Source organism: Bemisia tabaci, chromosome 9 (assembly GCF_918797505.1).
Source record: "Bemisia tabaci chromosome 9, PGI_BMITA_v3".
Classification (NCBI taxonomy): Eukaryota; Metazoa; Arthropoda; class Insecta; order Hemiptera; family Aleyrodidae; genus Bemisia; species Bemisia tabaci.
In genome coordinates this window covers 6,519,187-6,532,914 of record NC_092801.1, presented here as the reverse complement: position 1 = coordinate 6,532,914, position 13,728 = coordinate 6,519,187, and the positions used below count along the sequence as shown (strand labels likewise).

Below are 13,728 nucleotides of genomic sequence, written 5' to 3'. Positions count from 1 at the left end.
ACTGCTCTCTTTTTGGACCGTAATCTTGATTTATTTTGCGAGGAAAGCTCCGTACTTTTGAAGGATGCCTGCCATTCCTAATATGTTGGAGCGCCTTCAATTTCGTATAATACTGTGCAATACCTCTGGTGTGAAATAGTTGCTTCAAGCGCCGTGGCACGCTGCGGCGCGGCAGACGGGCAGCCAGCGCTGAACGCGCATTGGCGCCTACAAACCTAACAGGGATACTTCACGCGTTGCGCAATACGTGAAGTATCCCTGTTAGGTTTGTAGGCGCCAGTGCGTCGCCGCGCCGCTTTGTGTTAGGCTCTAATATTTAATCTGGCGGAGTCAGCGTTATTCAACTCATGATTTTGAAATGTTTGCATATCCTGTATGGATTATTCTCATTTTAATTGATGAAAAAAAATATGTATTAAAGGAAAATATAATGTATGTTTTGTTAATATTAAGGCGGTTCCGTATCAAACTTAAGGATTTACAGAGCACAGAGAATTTCTACACAATTTCTTATAGCCTTTTATAGCCGATGGCGAAAAAGCAACAGCCAGGCGATAAAGTGTAAAGCCCGGCGATAGGAACTATAGCCCGGCTGCATAATTTTTTATAGCTTCGTATAGCCCGGCCGTACGATTTTCTCCGCATTCTACAGCCAGCTATATGATTTTCTGTAGCCTTCTTTAGCCAGCTATAAGAATTCTTATGGTATTTTGAAACGCAGCTCTTATTGCCAATTTTTACCAAGGGAGTCCCTTCATTGAAGATTGTGCGCTGCGCATCGTTTCAAGAGAACGAAGAGAGTTGCTGTTTGGGCAGATCTTATTATTTTTAGCTGAACTACAAGAATCAAGCATCTAAGGTGATTCGTCGGTTGCCATTTTTTTGTGTCAGAGCGCCGTGTGATACATCCAATTCGTTCCATAATTTCAGCTTTTTGTAATTTTTTTCGAATTTTGAGATCGCATTTTTGTTGTCATGAGACTAAACAATTCATGTACCAAATTTGACAAATTCAACGTAATGAAGGCAAGGTTCTTTCAAAGGAAAAATGTCGCATTCGAGTGCAGTTTCGATATCAGTATCGAATGCGATATTTATACTCTAAAAAACCCTGCCTTTATTACGATGACTTTCATTGTCAAAGGCACATGAATTCTTTAGTCTCATGACAACAGAAGTGCGATCTCAAAATTGGAAAAAAATAACCAGTAACTGAAATTGGACCTCGTTAAACAGAAAGGAACCAAGCCACATCAGCTATTGCCAAATTTAATTGGGCACTTTAATTTTTTACATGAAAACGGTGGTGCGGATTTTCTTGCAAATTTCGGTGAAAATTCTCCATGGTGCGAAGCAAATTCCTTAAAAGTTTCAAAGAAATCCGAACAAACGTTCCCTCGTAAAAAATGCAATTGCCCAGTAAAACTTGGCAATAGCTGATGTGGCTTGGTTCCTTTCTGTTAAAGTCGGTCCAATTATGGAACAGATTGATGCGATATATCGCACGTCGCTCTGACGCAAAAAATGGCGTCCGTCGAATCACCGTAATTCACGATTCTGAGACCAGCGCAACTGACCCATTTTACCACCTTGTCACATACAGTTCGGGCCACATTTTTTTAGTGTTTTTTCTGATTATTTATTTGTGTGTCAAATTGTTTCAGAGGAAAACGAGTGTCCGTCTTTCGGTGCGAACGGCACATCAACAGACTGCTCGACGTACGAGCTGCCCGGCCAAGCGGTGGACGAACACGTTGTCTCGGCCGTTCTCTGGATCCACATCGTCTTCGAGCAGCAGACCCGCCCCAATCTCGAGAATGAAATCTCAATCGACCTCAGCTTCGACAATCGCGGAGACCATCAATTCACCTACAATTACCAAAGCTCATCTCTTACAGGTGAGCTACTCTTACCATTCGCTTGTTACCGGTTACTTATACCGAGTTACCAGCGGGCTGTTGAAACTGATAGACAAAGCTATAGACAAAGGAGACAAAAAGAATACGGAGGGATCCTATTGGTAGAAGCGGGTGGTTGCAGAACGCCGTACGAACATTTCGGAGTTGCCGAATTTCTCCGGATAAAGCATGCGCTTTTGAGGAAAGTTATGCATATTTATCCTTGAAATTATCAGATATTTTTAGATTAAATCACAAACAAAATTGTCTGAAAAATTGGAGGGAAAAGACTTACAACTTTTCCAGTAAAGTCGTATTTATCTCACCGGAAAAACAGTAAAAATACCGGTTTTTAGGTAAGCTTACCAGTCTGTCTTGGTAAAATTACCAATAATTGGTAAAAAAAGTGAGATGGTAAAGGTACCAACGGACCTCGGTAAAAACGCCGATAATTTTTTTTCAGTGTAAGACCGGAAGTCTACAACGTCGCAAACCGAGACCGCGATACGTGGTCTGGTAGTTTCACTGTCGAATTGCCTTCAGCAATGGAATCCTGTTTCAATTTTCATGTGTATAGAATTTTGCCGGATTGCTGAAATGAAGGCGCACCGCGCTGTGTCAAAATATGATGATTAATATCGTGTGTGTACTTACAGATGGATGGATGAAGATTGATCTGGTGCCGCAGGTGCGGCGATGGCTGGAAGAAGGTGACTTGACGCACCATATCAAAACCACATGCAAAAACTGCGAGCCGGACGTTAAGATTTCCAGTGATCATGATTCCAGGCCGTTCCTAATTTTGAACACAGAGCCGATGAACAGGGTAAGATTTCAATGTTGGTCACACTACCAGGGCTGCCGTGCTAAGGAGAAACGCCGTAAGAGCATTTGAGTGTTGCCAAATTTCCTCTCAGAAATTATCATTTTGGATGAAAGTTATAAATAATTGGATTGCATTTTGCAAAAAGGAACCACTACCATTGCAATGTTGCTATGATTGTGCAACTTCTTTTGTCTCGGAGGAAAAACCCGATTATTCATGCATAGTTTCTATTTTATCCGCTAAAAACTGTAAATTTAAGACAAAAATTACCACCTGAATTTCATAGTTTTTCACGATTTCCGCAATTTTATTGCAAAAGATGAAATTGCACAATCTTAGCATCATTGCAATGCTAGTGGTTCCTTTTAGCAAAATGCAATCCTATTATCCTCGACATTTTCAGACTTTTATTTTTTTTTATTTTATTTTTTTTTTTTTTTATCAAATTTCGACCAAAATCCTCTGAAAAATCGGAGGAGAAATATTCACAAATTCTCCTGAAAACTCATTAGTTTTTTTTTAAAGGAGAGTTGGCAACGCCTAATGGCTCATACGGCGGTTTTCCTTAGCACGGCAGGGGGTATATGAGATGGTTGGGTGAAAATGTCGGAGGGTATGGATTTGATCGGCATGAATCTATCAGTGGCGTGGCGTGAATTGCGATGTATCGATTGTTACTCCATTTAAACCTATGGTAAAGAATCGATTATTAAGGTGTTCGCTGCGAACACCCTGTTTATCGATCCTTTTCCATAGGTTTAAATGGCATAACAATCGATACTGGCATAACAGTCGAAAAAATCCGACTTTATAGCTTGAAATCTGTACTGAATATCTTACTATCCCAGGGTGTGTACAAGTCCAGAATTTCTGGAAATGGTACCGATTTTTTAAGGCAAGTCCGGAAGTACTGTAAAAGTGAAGAAATACTGCGGAAGGTCCAGAATTATTGTCATTTTCGTCTTAATTTGAGCGAGAAATTCAAATTCCTGAAATTTTTCGAATTTCGTTAACAGAGGTACTGAAAAAGTACTGAATTATTGAAATGACATCGACCCTGTGTCGCCGCTTTGTCGTGTTGCGCCATCGACTGCAGTGGCGTGGCGTGAATTGCGATATATCGATTGTTATGCCATTTAAACCTATGTTAAAGAATCGATTATTAAGGTGTTCGCAGCGAACACCCTTCGATCCTTGTCCATAGGTTTAAATGGCATTACAATCGATATATCGCAAAGCACGCCACGCCACTGGAATCGATCGAAGTGGACCGACGGCAAATGATTAGAAAACCGGTGTCGACGTGATTCGATCAATTCACGGGGATGTTGATCGATTTACGGATCTGTCGATCGATCCACAGGTTATTGTCGATCAAATCACGTAAATCGGTCCACGTTCTTATTTTCCGATCGAATCACGTAAATCGGTTCACGTTATTATTTTTCGACCGATTCCTGTCGATCGAATCCATACCCTCAGAAAATGATTAAAAAAAGAAGAAGAATAAGCGGCACACAGTTTTTTAGAAGTTTCGAAATTTCCGGAACGATTTAAAATAAAATCACGAAAAATTTTGACGCGATGTTTTCGTTCGTTCTGTTTTCTTTTCATTGAACCAGCATTAATTTTATACGGTTCAAATTTCCACCCATTTGCTAAATACAATTCTAGCTGGAGCGCACTTCAGCTATGCATTCACCACTGCAAAAGTGTCAAAGGAAATCGACAAGGCCAGCGTGCACGGAGGCTATTTCGATTGTAAATCTTCCGTCACATTCTTACGGCGCAATGATACAACTATTTGAACTCTCCGGAATGCGTGAGGTATCACGCCGCTTTGAAGGCGTTTTCAAAACAGCCGAGTTCCGCTATCCGCATTATCGTTTTGCATAGTTCATATTCTTTTGTTAAATTCCGTACCACTTGTTTATTTTTAATCCTCGTATAAAAAACCACCCTTTTGCTGAATACAATTCCGGATGCTTCTTCGGATGCAACTTCAGCTATGCATTCACCACTGCAAAAATGTCACAGGAAATCGATAAAGCCAGCATGTATAAGGCTATTTCGATTGTAATCTTCCGTCGCATTTGTAAGGCGCAGTGATACAACTATTTGAACTCTCCGGAATGCGTGAGGTATCACGCCGCATTTGAAGGCGTTTTCAAAACAGCCAAGTTCCGCTATCCTGAATATTGTTTTGCAAAGTTCCTATTATTATGCTTTATTTTTTACCATTTGTTTGTTTTCAAACCTAAACTTTATGTTTTACTTTGTTTGGTCTTCTACATGCACTGCCAAATCGTTACCAATGAGTCTTTTTCTAAAAGTAAGTAGAAAGAAAATTTCAGAAATATATCGATGGCTAAAGTCGAGAGATACATATACTTTGCTTGCGACATTGCAAAACTCCGGAAGGGTCTTATTCGCATTCCAGGACACAAACTGGCTGTTTTTCTTGAAGTATTCTGACAATTATTCGGCTTGTTCAAAAATATCCACCCGAATAAATTCCAAGGAACTTTGAACTTTTGGTTACTTTTTTTTTTTGAAAAAGTGGAGCGTACTCAGATAACCATCACCCTTAAGACCGCAGTCTCGGGGTGCAACTAAACTCTCCAAATAGCAATATGCATTGAAAATATTGAGATAAAATTGCGATTTGTTGCAATAAAATTGAATTTTTTTTTTTTTAACCATGAAATTGCAACATTTTTACATAATTTAATGTCAAGGTCACAAAACGCCGATTTAAAACTGAACGTAGGAAGTCGCTCTCCGGACAGATCTTATTATTTTCGGCTAATCTGCGAGAATCAAGCATCGAAACACGATTTTGTGAGCAGCGCAACTGATCAATTGCAATTCACTGCAATCTGTGCTGCTCGGAGTTCCTTTCTAAGTAATAAACGGGACAATGTTTGATGATATTACCTTTTTCCCGATCACTTGTTATCAAATTCTAGGCGATAGCTATTTCGAACACTTCATCATCCGGCCTTGGATTTGGTAAACACTAAAAGTCACATTGTATATTATTAAAATTTACTAAAATTTATTAAAAACACTATATAAAATATAGTGTTTTAATAGTGTTGAATAGTGTTTTTAATAAATTTTAGTAAATTTTAATGATATACAATGTGACTTTTAATGTTGACCAAATCCAAGTTGGCCTGATGATGAAGTGTTCGAAAGAGCTATCGCCTAGAATTTGATAACAAGTGATCGGGAGAAAGGTAATATCATCAAACATAATGCAGCCGATAAAAAGAGTTTCAACTTCAGATTAAACGGGACAATGTTTTTCGTTGTGGTTTCAGACGCGGAGGCTGAAACGAAACGTAAGTTGTGCTCCGGGGATCAAGGAATGCTGCCGGGAGGGGCTGTATCTCTCCTTCAAGGACATCGGCTGGAGTAATTGGATCATCTACCCGAACGGGTACCAAGCCTACTTCTGCAAGGGATCTTGCTCGGAAGCCACCTCTCTCACTGTCAGTGGTTCTCACTATACCACCATCGTCCAGGTCAGCAAAACCCACCCCAAACCTTTCTTCTTGACAGGGCCGGATTTACATTTTTAGCGCCCTAGGCTAAACTTAAGGTGGCGCCCCTAATAGTAGGCGCGCTCGTGGGGGGGGGGGGGGGTCGCCCTCCCAGACGGCTCCCCTCCAGATCAGAAGGAGGATGTTAGGTGTCCGGTAAATGTTCAAATTCATCTTTAAAAAAACACCTTTGTCAACCGAAACGTAGACATTTTATAATAAGTCACGTTTTTTAGTAAATTCTCAAAAATTTTGCGCCCCTCAAAATGTTGCGCCCTAGGCTATAGCCTATATGTAGCCTATTGGTAAATCCGGCCCTGCTTCTTGAGGGTGGTTTCACGATAACTGGAATAGTTTTGTCGCCGTAACAGACAACACATTTTTCGGTCATATTTTTAGTAGAAATGATAATCACTCGAATTTTTTTGCATTATTCTACACGTGGTTGCGTATTATAACGCTTTTCAAAGATTTGTCGCTCTAATTTTCAATTTTAATATATAAATGTCCGAAAATGTGCTGTCTGTTACGCTGACTTTTTACCGCGTAACAGACAGCACATTTTCAGCCATTTATGTATTAAAATTGAAAAGTAGAGCGATAAATCTTTGAAAAGCGTTATAATACGTAACTCTTTGAAGATTAATGCGAAAAAATTCGATTGATCATCATTTCTACTAAAAATATAACCGAATAATGTGTTGTCTGTTACGGCGACAAAACTATTCCAGTTATCGTGAAACCACCCTTAATATGTAATTTTTAAAGTAGCATTAATTTAATTTCCGCATCTTGACTTCAATACTCACTGTGGGGCGGAGATAAGGGCAAGCCTCTTTAGCCCCGCGCAGTGTAGAGAAACCTCGTCTACATTCATTGTCTCAAACGCGCACAGCTCACCACGAAATCAGATCGCTCTACAATGTAAGGCGTGATTAGCTGCACGTGCAGGCGGGGTTGCATAAGTGAAGTTTCGAAGGCGATCCCTGGAGCATGTCCGTGTTGCCTGCTGTTTTCAACCTTGTTGCTATTTCAAGTTCAGATGAGCTATTTTAGGATCATCGGTATCAGTGCTTTCATCGTAACAGTTTACGAGGCTTTATCAATCATTTGTTCTTTTTCTTCCGAATCGTCGTCGAGTTCACTTACACTTCGTGTCAGTCTTGCCAGAGGCGGACCCAGCAATTTGGCAACGCCGGATTTGCTCCGTTTAAACCTACGTTAAACAATCGATTCTTGATAGAGCACCTGGTCCCTCCAAGAATCGATACATGTCCATAGGTTTAAATGGAGAAAAACAATGTTGCCAATTTGCTGGATCCGCCAATGAGCCTTACCTAGGCCTGCGCTTTGGAGAACTCGCGGATCCAGCAAATTGACAACACTGTTTTTTTCTCCATTTAAACCTATGGAAATGTATCGATATCCGGAGGGGCCAGGTGCTCCGACAAGAATCGATTGTTTAACATAGGTTTAAATGAAGGAAATCCGGCATTGCCTTACTGGATCCGCCTATGGAACTCGATCGTTTTGTTAATTTTGTGAGCTGTAACTAGGAGCCTGCAAGTTAAAATTTCACGGCATGTGTAGAAAGATCAAGAGCTCTGTTAACAAAAGGAGCCAAAGAAAAAAAAAACAAGTTCATAGAGATAGTTTTCAATTTACAGCGATTTTTGTCCAGTAGGGACTACAAACCGACTCAAGGATTTCGGCGGAAAACTCTCTGACCTAAAGAATAAGTTGCGAGAATTTCAAGTTAATTTTCGTGCCGATACAAAGTGTGAAGTTGTATTACCAGCTACCTATTTGGCAATTTTATTTACTGAAATAGCAGATTCGAATTTTAAAAGGCTTTTTACGCCCTGCTCTCGAGACTACGTTTTTTGAGCTGCAAACTTCCAACCGCCATACTGCCGTGCTGAGCAAGAACGCCGTTAATCCATCAAGATTTTCCCTCGTTTTTTGGAACTTAACACTTTATAACATAAAAACTGTTTGACCCATGCACCTCAAATTTTCAAGTTAAGTTCTTGATAGTATTTGCGAAGAATTCTGTATGGGTAAATATTTGTCCCAAGGTACACAAGTTTTTCTGTTATGAACGTTGTTTCCGAAAAATAAAAATATAAAATGGCGTTTACGGCGTTTTCGTGTTGCACGGCAGCATATATAACTCCATTTGGATTTGATGTTTTTGGGCGTTTTGAGTCCCGAAATTCTCGGAAAAGCGACGTTTCTGGGCTCTAGTGTGCAAACCCCTATTTGGAAAAACGAAAAAATTTAATGCACACATACCTCATTAAAAACTTTTTTTTAAACTACAGGAGTATGGGTGCATTAAAATTGTATCAATTTTCACTAATTTTAATTCGTTGTTTATACAAATAGTTCCATTTTCCACTATTGTGCTCTATGTTGAGTTTCTGTGAACTAAGGGCAATGAAAATAACATCTACAGAAATAAAATACAAATAAATATATTTACTTATTCTGGAACAGAGAGAAACAACTTAGTTTAAACAAGATAACATGGTGTAGATGTAGACAAAGCTGTAATGAGTTCTTCTGAAGTAACAATTAATGATAAAATTACTTGTTGTAAACATAGCACTAAAATACAACTGAGTAAGGAAATTGCTTTGCCCAAAAGTTATGTGCTACCTATTTAAAGCTTGACATTTTTGTTTGAAAAGGTTCACAAAGACTACAGGGGGCGAAGAAATAGGTACTTTTAATGCTGAAAACACATTTGCATCATAGATTCTCTGTGTAGTGTGTGGACAGTATTCAAGTGCTTAAACTACTTTAAAAACAAGTATAAGTTCAAACACTTTGAAGTGCCACTAGTAAAATAACTTAAGTATTTTCTTTAATGAATGAGTATAACTATCTAATTCGGAGACCACAGACGAGACAATTTTAAGATACTATCTGAGAAACTGACATCATTTTCGGAGAAATTCGCTAAGAATTTGAGGGATAAAAAAAAAGTACTTAATTGATAAAACTAGGTAGTTTTTCAAAAATTGAGATTTTTTCGTTGTGCTTCCTGAACCATTATTCTTGAAGGTCCTTCCTTTGAGGTTTGGTTTTAATACTCAAAGGGTAACATTCCTCTCCTACATAGTATGCTTTTAGTTTACAGTTATACCATATTTATGTTCAAGGATGAATGTGAGATGAACCTACCAGTACCAAAGAGCAAAATAAACCAAAAAAAAAATACAATGAATAATTTGGATGAGAATAGGAGAAAGATTACCTACGGAATTGATTATCAATGAATCATCAAACGATCAATATGAAATATTAAAATTGTTAATAAAAACAAAAGAGAGAATGATGTGAAATCATTGAGAGCTGGAAATAATTCCCTTTTAAAGATTTCTGAACAGCAAACAGCATATGACTAATGGTTTTGATTTTAAGGTGAATTACAATAAATCAATCATTACTTAAAATTTTCAGAAACCAGAAATTCTGAGAAGATAGACCAACACTTATTGGCCACTTGATTTGCACAAATTTAATGTTTAAATTAATAACATACACCGGTAAAAGTGATTATTAAACTAAATATAAGTACTAAGTTTCTGAATTTCTAAACAAACATGAGTTAAAACAAAAAATTTTAAAATTGAAAATTAAACATCTGAAGAAAACAAAGTGATAAAACTTTTAACTGATTTAATGATATACACAATACTTCATTCGCCTTTTAAAACTGTTTTTCTATACTTGCATGTCTCTCTAAACTGCAACAGTAACTTAATAACTTAAAATTAAAATACCAAATTTCCTCCTATTTCTGATCCTTTAATTTCTTTAATGAACTGTCCGAGGTAAATAAATAGCTGCAGCTCCATCCATCTGAACTCTTGGATCATACATACACTTGATTCTAAATTTTCTGGCACTATTGTAAAACTGCATGTTGGGAAAAGCACATCATAGGAAAGGAATACCTACCGTAAAATAGGTACAGTATGACAAATTTGATGAGAGACTGGAAAATTTGACCTGAAATAAAAATGATGTCAATGGCCCTATCCAGTTTTTAGGGCAATTTTCCGGGCTAAGAAACAAAAATGTGTGAACATTATGGATTGCAAAAAGTTCTCTGCTCTGATATGATTTTTCTGGAAAAATCGGGAGTGTATCGGGGAATTTTCGACAAGTTCTATCCATGATTTAGTGTATCGTATCTGGACATTTCAAGCCAAACTATTCGTAAGTTCGAGGAGAAAAATGGATTTTATTGGAGACATTCGACAATGATTAAATTTTCATGCAGGTTTATACCCGGCGGTGCAGTATAATGAACACGGTCAAGGAAAAACCTTGAGAAAAACCCAAATTCCTTTGTTAGCATTATTTTCTACGATAAGTAATCTAGTAGGCAAGCTCATCAATATCAAGCAGTAATTTAACTTTTAAGATCCTTGGCTTTCAAGACCCTGGGCAAGTATTTAATGAGGTACCAATGATATTTTACAGTCACCTTTCCAAAATAAATAATTTTTCTTCTAAAAACCTCAGACAGCCAAAAGTATATTGCATTAATTTTAGAGCTAGAACAATCAAACTCAGTCATCTTTTCTTAATAATGGCAACTCTTCACCCTTCAATAACCGATAACATTGAATACACGAAAGCAATGGAATGGGGGCACAAACGCCCTTGAAATGCTGCTAAACAATGTATTCGTCTGCTTTCATAAAGGGTGAAGTTTCTTCAAGTTTAAAGGACGCAACTTAGGAGCATCAACGTATTCATAACCATTGTAGAAGATTGTTGTCAGCGTCAGACCGACCATCGAGCCCCAGAACAGGAGGTAAAGTAAAGTGCTCGTTGTATATTCGTTTGGCGTGATCACATTGGCCAGGAACATCGCAAAAGCAATGACTAGGATCGATGGATACGTGTAGTATTTCCACCCCTTCTGCTGGCTCAGTGGACTTGGATGTGTTACCTCTTCACCTTCATCTACAATGTACCGTCCATGAAACAAGTCAATGGCATCTTGTCGGAAACCATCCTTGAAATTATTCTTGTAGTATCGCGTCATGGAGTTGATACCATCTCTCAAGGCGCCTTGCCTTGTTCTCTTCCCAGTCCTTGTAAAATCGGTTTTGAGAGCACCAGTGCCGGAGTATTGGATCGAAATGATATCGGCATGGTCTGCCCAAACGTTTTTGAAGAGAGATTCAAAGGCGGCTTGACTTTCTACTGACTGGCCAGATTTGAGGATATTGAGACGCTGCAGGACATTGGTAAGGCTCCTCCTCGCTAGCATCGACTGAACTACATTGGTTCGGTCAAGGCAATCAATGCAGTTCGTTCTGAAAGCACCATCTTGTAAAATGACTTGCCCACCATCTCGGCGGAGCAGAAATACATCGAACTCGTCTTGCTCGTGACCAAGGCGATTGATTAAAATACTAAGCCGGTCCCATCGCATTTTCCGGCATTCATGGTGGAAGTCAAAAGACTCATACCTGACTAGATTATTATCTAAGACTGTAATGATATCTTTGTAAGCTTTCTCCAGTTCACCCTCGGAGCCTCTATGATCGATCAAGTTAACGATGACTTGCCGGTAGTAATTTTTTATCAGCTCCTCAAAATGCTTCGTACAGGCCGACAGCTGATTCTCATTAGGAATTAACTTCGGAGGAGATTTGTACTTGAGGTTGGGGTATTGCTGCCAAAACAAGGGTATCGAACCTCGAATCTGAACAAACGAAGATCGGTCACCATTCGATTCCACGATTTGCTCAGTTTCCACAAAGTTAGCAACATTGCCTTGTTCGTCAACTCCGCGAGTGAATAGTCTTGTACCTGCCCTCCCTGTGGCCCTACGGGACACAATTGACCACTTGAATGAAACACCATTCAAAGTGCATGATTTGATGGAGACAAACCCTTGAATTACAGGGAGACAGAATGAATGATAAGCAGGTACATCACAGAAATTACTCAGCAAGTGCTCGTTCCATAAGAATTTTGTGTTCGCTATAGACCACATAGTCTGCTTAGAGATTTCGTGGGACATCAAATGTAAGCTTTGCATTGTGTGAGTTATATCGTAAGAGTACGAGAAATATAGATGAGGGGTATTCAAAACATTTTCTATCATACTTACATAAATCTCGTTCAAACGGGTCTGCTTCTCATTCAAATGCAACAAAGAGCGAGGGAATAGGATAAGTTCTGTGGAGACAATTTGCCAGATTGCTTGCTGATTGATTACTCCGACCTCAATAGCGTCCGTCACAACAACGAGATATGGACCGGCCAACAGTTTACAAATGCCCATCATGCCAAAGATCTTCTTGCGAATACCAGACTCCGCCACTTCAGACATGAAATCATCACGTCTCATGATTTTCATTTCTTGACTGGCCCTGTTGATGGAGAGAACTTTGTTCGCTCCAGGAGACTCCAGGTAAAACATTTCTGAAGTCGTGACCAAATAGAGATCACTGTAAACATCGTGACTGCCAGTGTTGGAGACCATGGTAAATTTACCCAACATTTTGGCGAATGTGTGCTCTTCAAGAGGCTTAAGATGATTAACAGAAGAAAGGATTGATATAAGAATCAAATGAACCGAGTGGAGGTTGGACGAAATGTTCAAGGACTACTGGTCATGCGAGCACTAGCAATTGTAGCTGGGAGAGCTGGAGTCAGGATTTCACTGCACAATCTGTTGGAATACAAAGTTTGAACGCGTGCCACTAAAAACTGTAGTCGCGAGTGATGGAGAGAGAAGAAATCGGTTCATGATAATAAATTAGTTCCTGTTCATGATAATAAATTAGTTCCTGATAGACGGCAAGTGAAAAACATTATCACCCACCGGACCTGTTCGATCGTTACGTGAAAGGGGAGGGAAGTCACGAAGATAACTGATATTTCTCAGAGGTCTAATCGCACGGTTGATGGAAAAACTCACTTACTTTGTAGGGTTCATTCATTGAAAATCACATTCGCTCCGATATAAATGTAAAAGACATTACACTTCCGAAGTTTTGATAACATGAACGATTGAACGAGGTTATGTTGTTGCTGCAAAGCTGACGTCATCGCCCAGGCCAGGGCCAAACGGGCGCATGCGCACTGGCTCACTGCAAATTCGCCCGCGAAAATTTAAATTGACGGACCTTGGCGGACCGAGCGCCAACAGTGATATAAAATAATAGGTAGTTAAATTACTCCGCGCAGCCGGTAAAAATAATATAGATGACCAATTTTTCTTTTGGATAGGGTTACTTTTTGTCAATCAATATTTTTAGGTACGGACAAAAACCAAACCTGATGTATTTCCTTCCAGGAATCGCGAAGCATCATTCCCTTGGTAATATAGAACTAGCATTGTAGCAAAGCAACATATCGCTGAGGCACCATTCTGCAAAGCAACGTTGCAAAAAGATATAATTTTGGATCGTAATGG

The 13,728-nt window shown here is 39.1% G+C and overlaps 2 protein-coding genes across 2 annotated transcripts in view; one reads left to right on the top strand and one right to left on the bottom strand.

Annotated features, from left to right (window-relative positions):
- Positions 1 to 13,728, top strand: part of daw (activin beta chain dawdle) — a 73,876-nt gene that overhangs the window by 54,747 nt on the left and 5,401 nt on the right. The window contains exons 2-4 of the mRNA XM_019045396.2: positions 1,665 to 1,898; positions 2,555 to 2,724; positions 6,051 to 6,254. Of these exons, the coding sequence (XP_018900941.2) occupies positions 1,665 to 1,898; positions 2,555 to 2,724; positions 6,051 to 6,254 (608 nt within the window). The remainder of the gene's footprint in view (positions 1 to 1,664; positions 1,899 to 2,554; positions 2,725 to 6,050; positions 6,255 to 13,728) is intronic.
- Sac1 (Sac1 phosphatase) lies at positions 8,734 to 13,365 on the bottom strand. The gene has a single exon (XM_019045360.2). It carries the CDS (start codon positions 12,808 to 12,810, stop codon positions 10,987 to 10,989), a length of 1,824 nt encoding a protein of 607 aa, XP_018900905.1. The 5' UTR covers positions 12,811 to 13,365; the 3' UTR covers positions 8,734 to 10,986.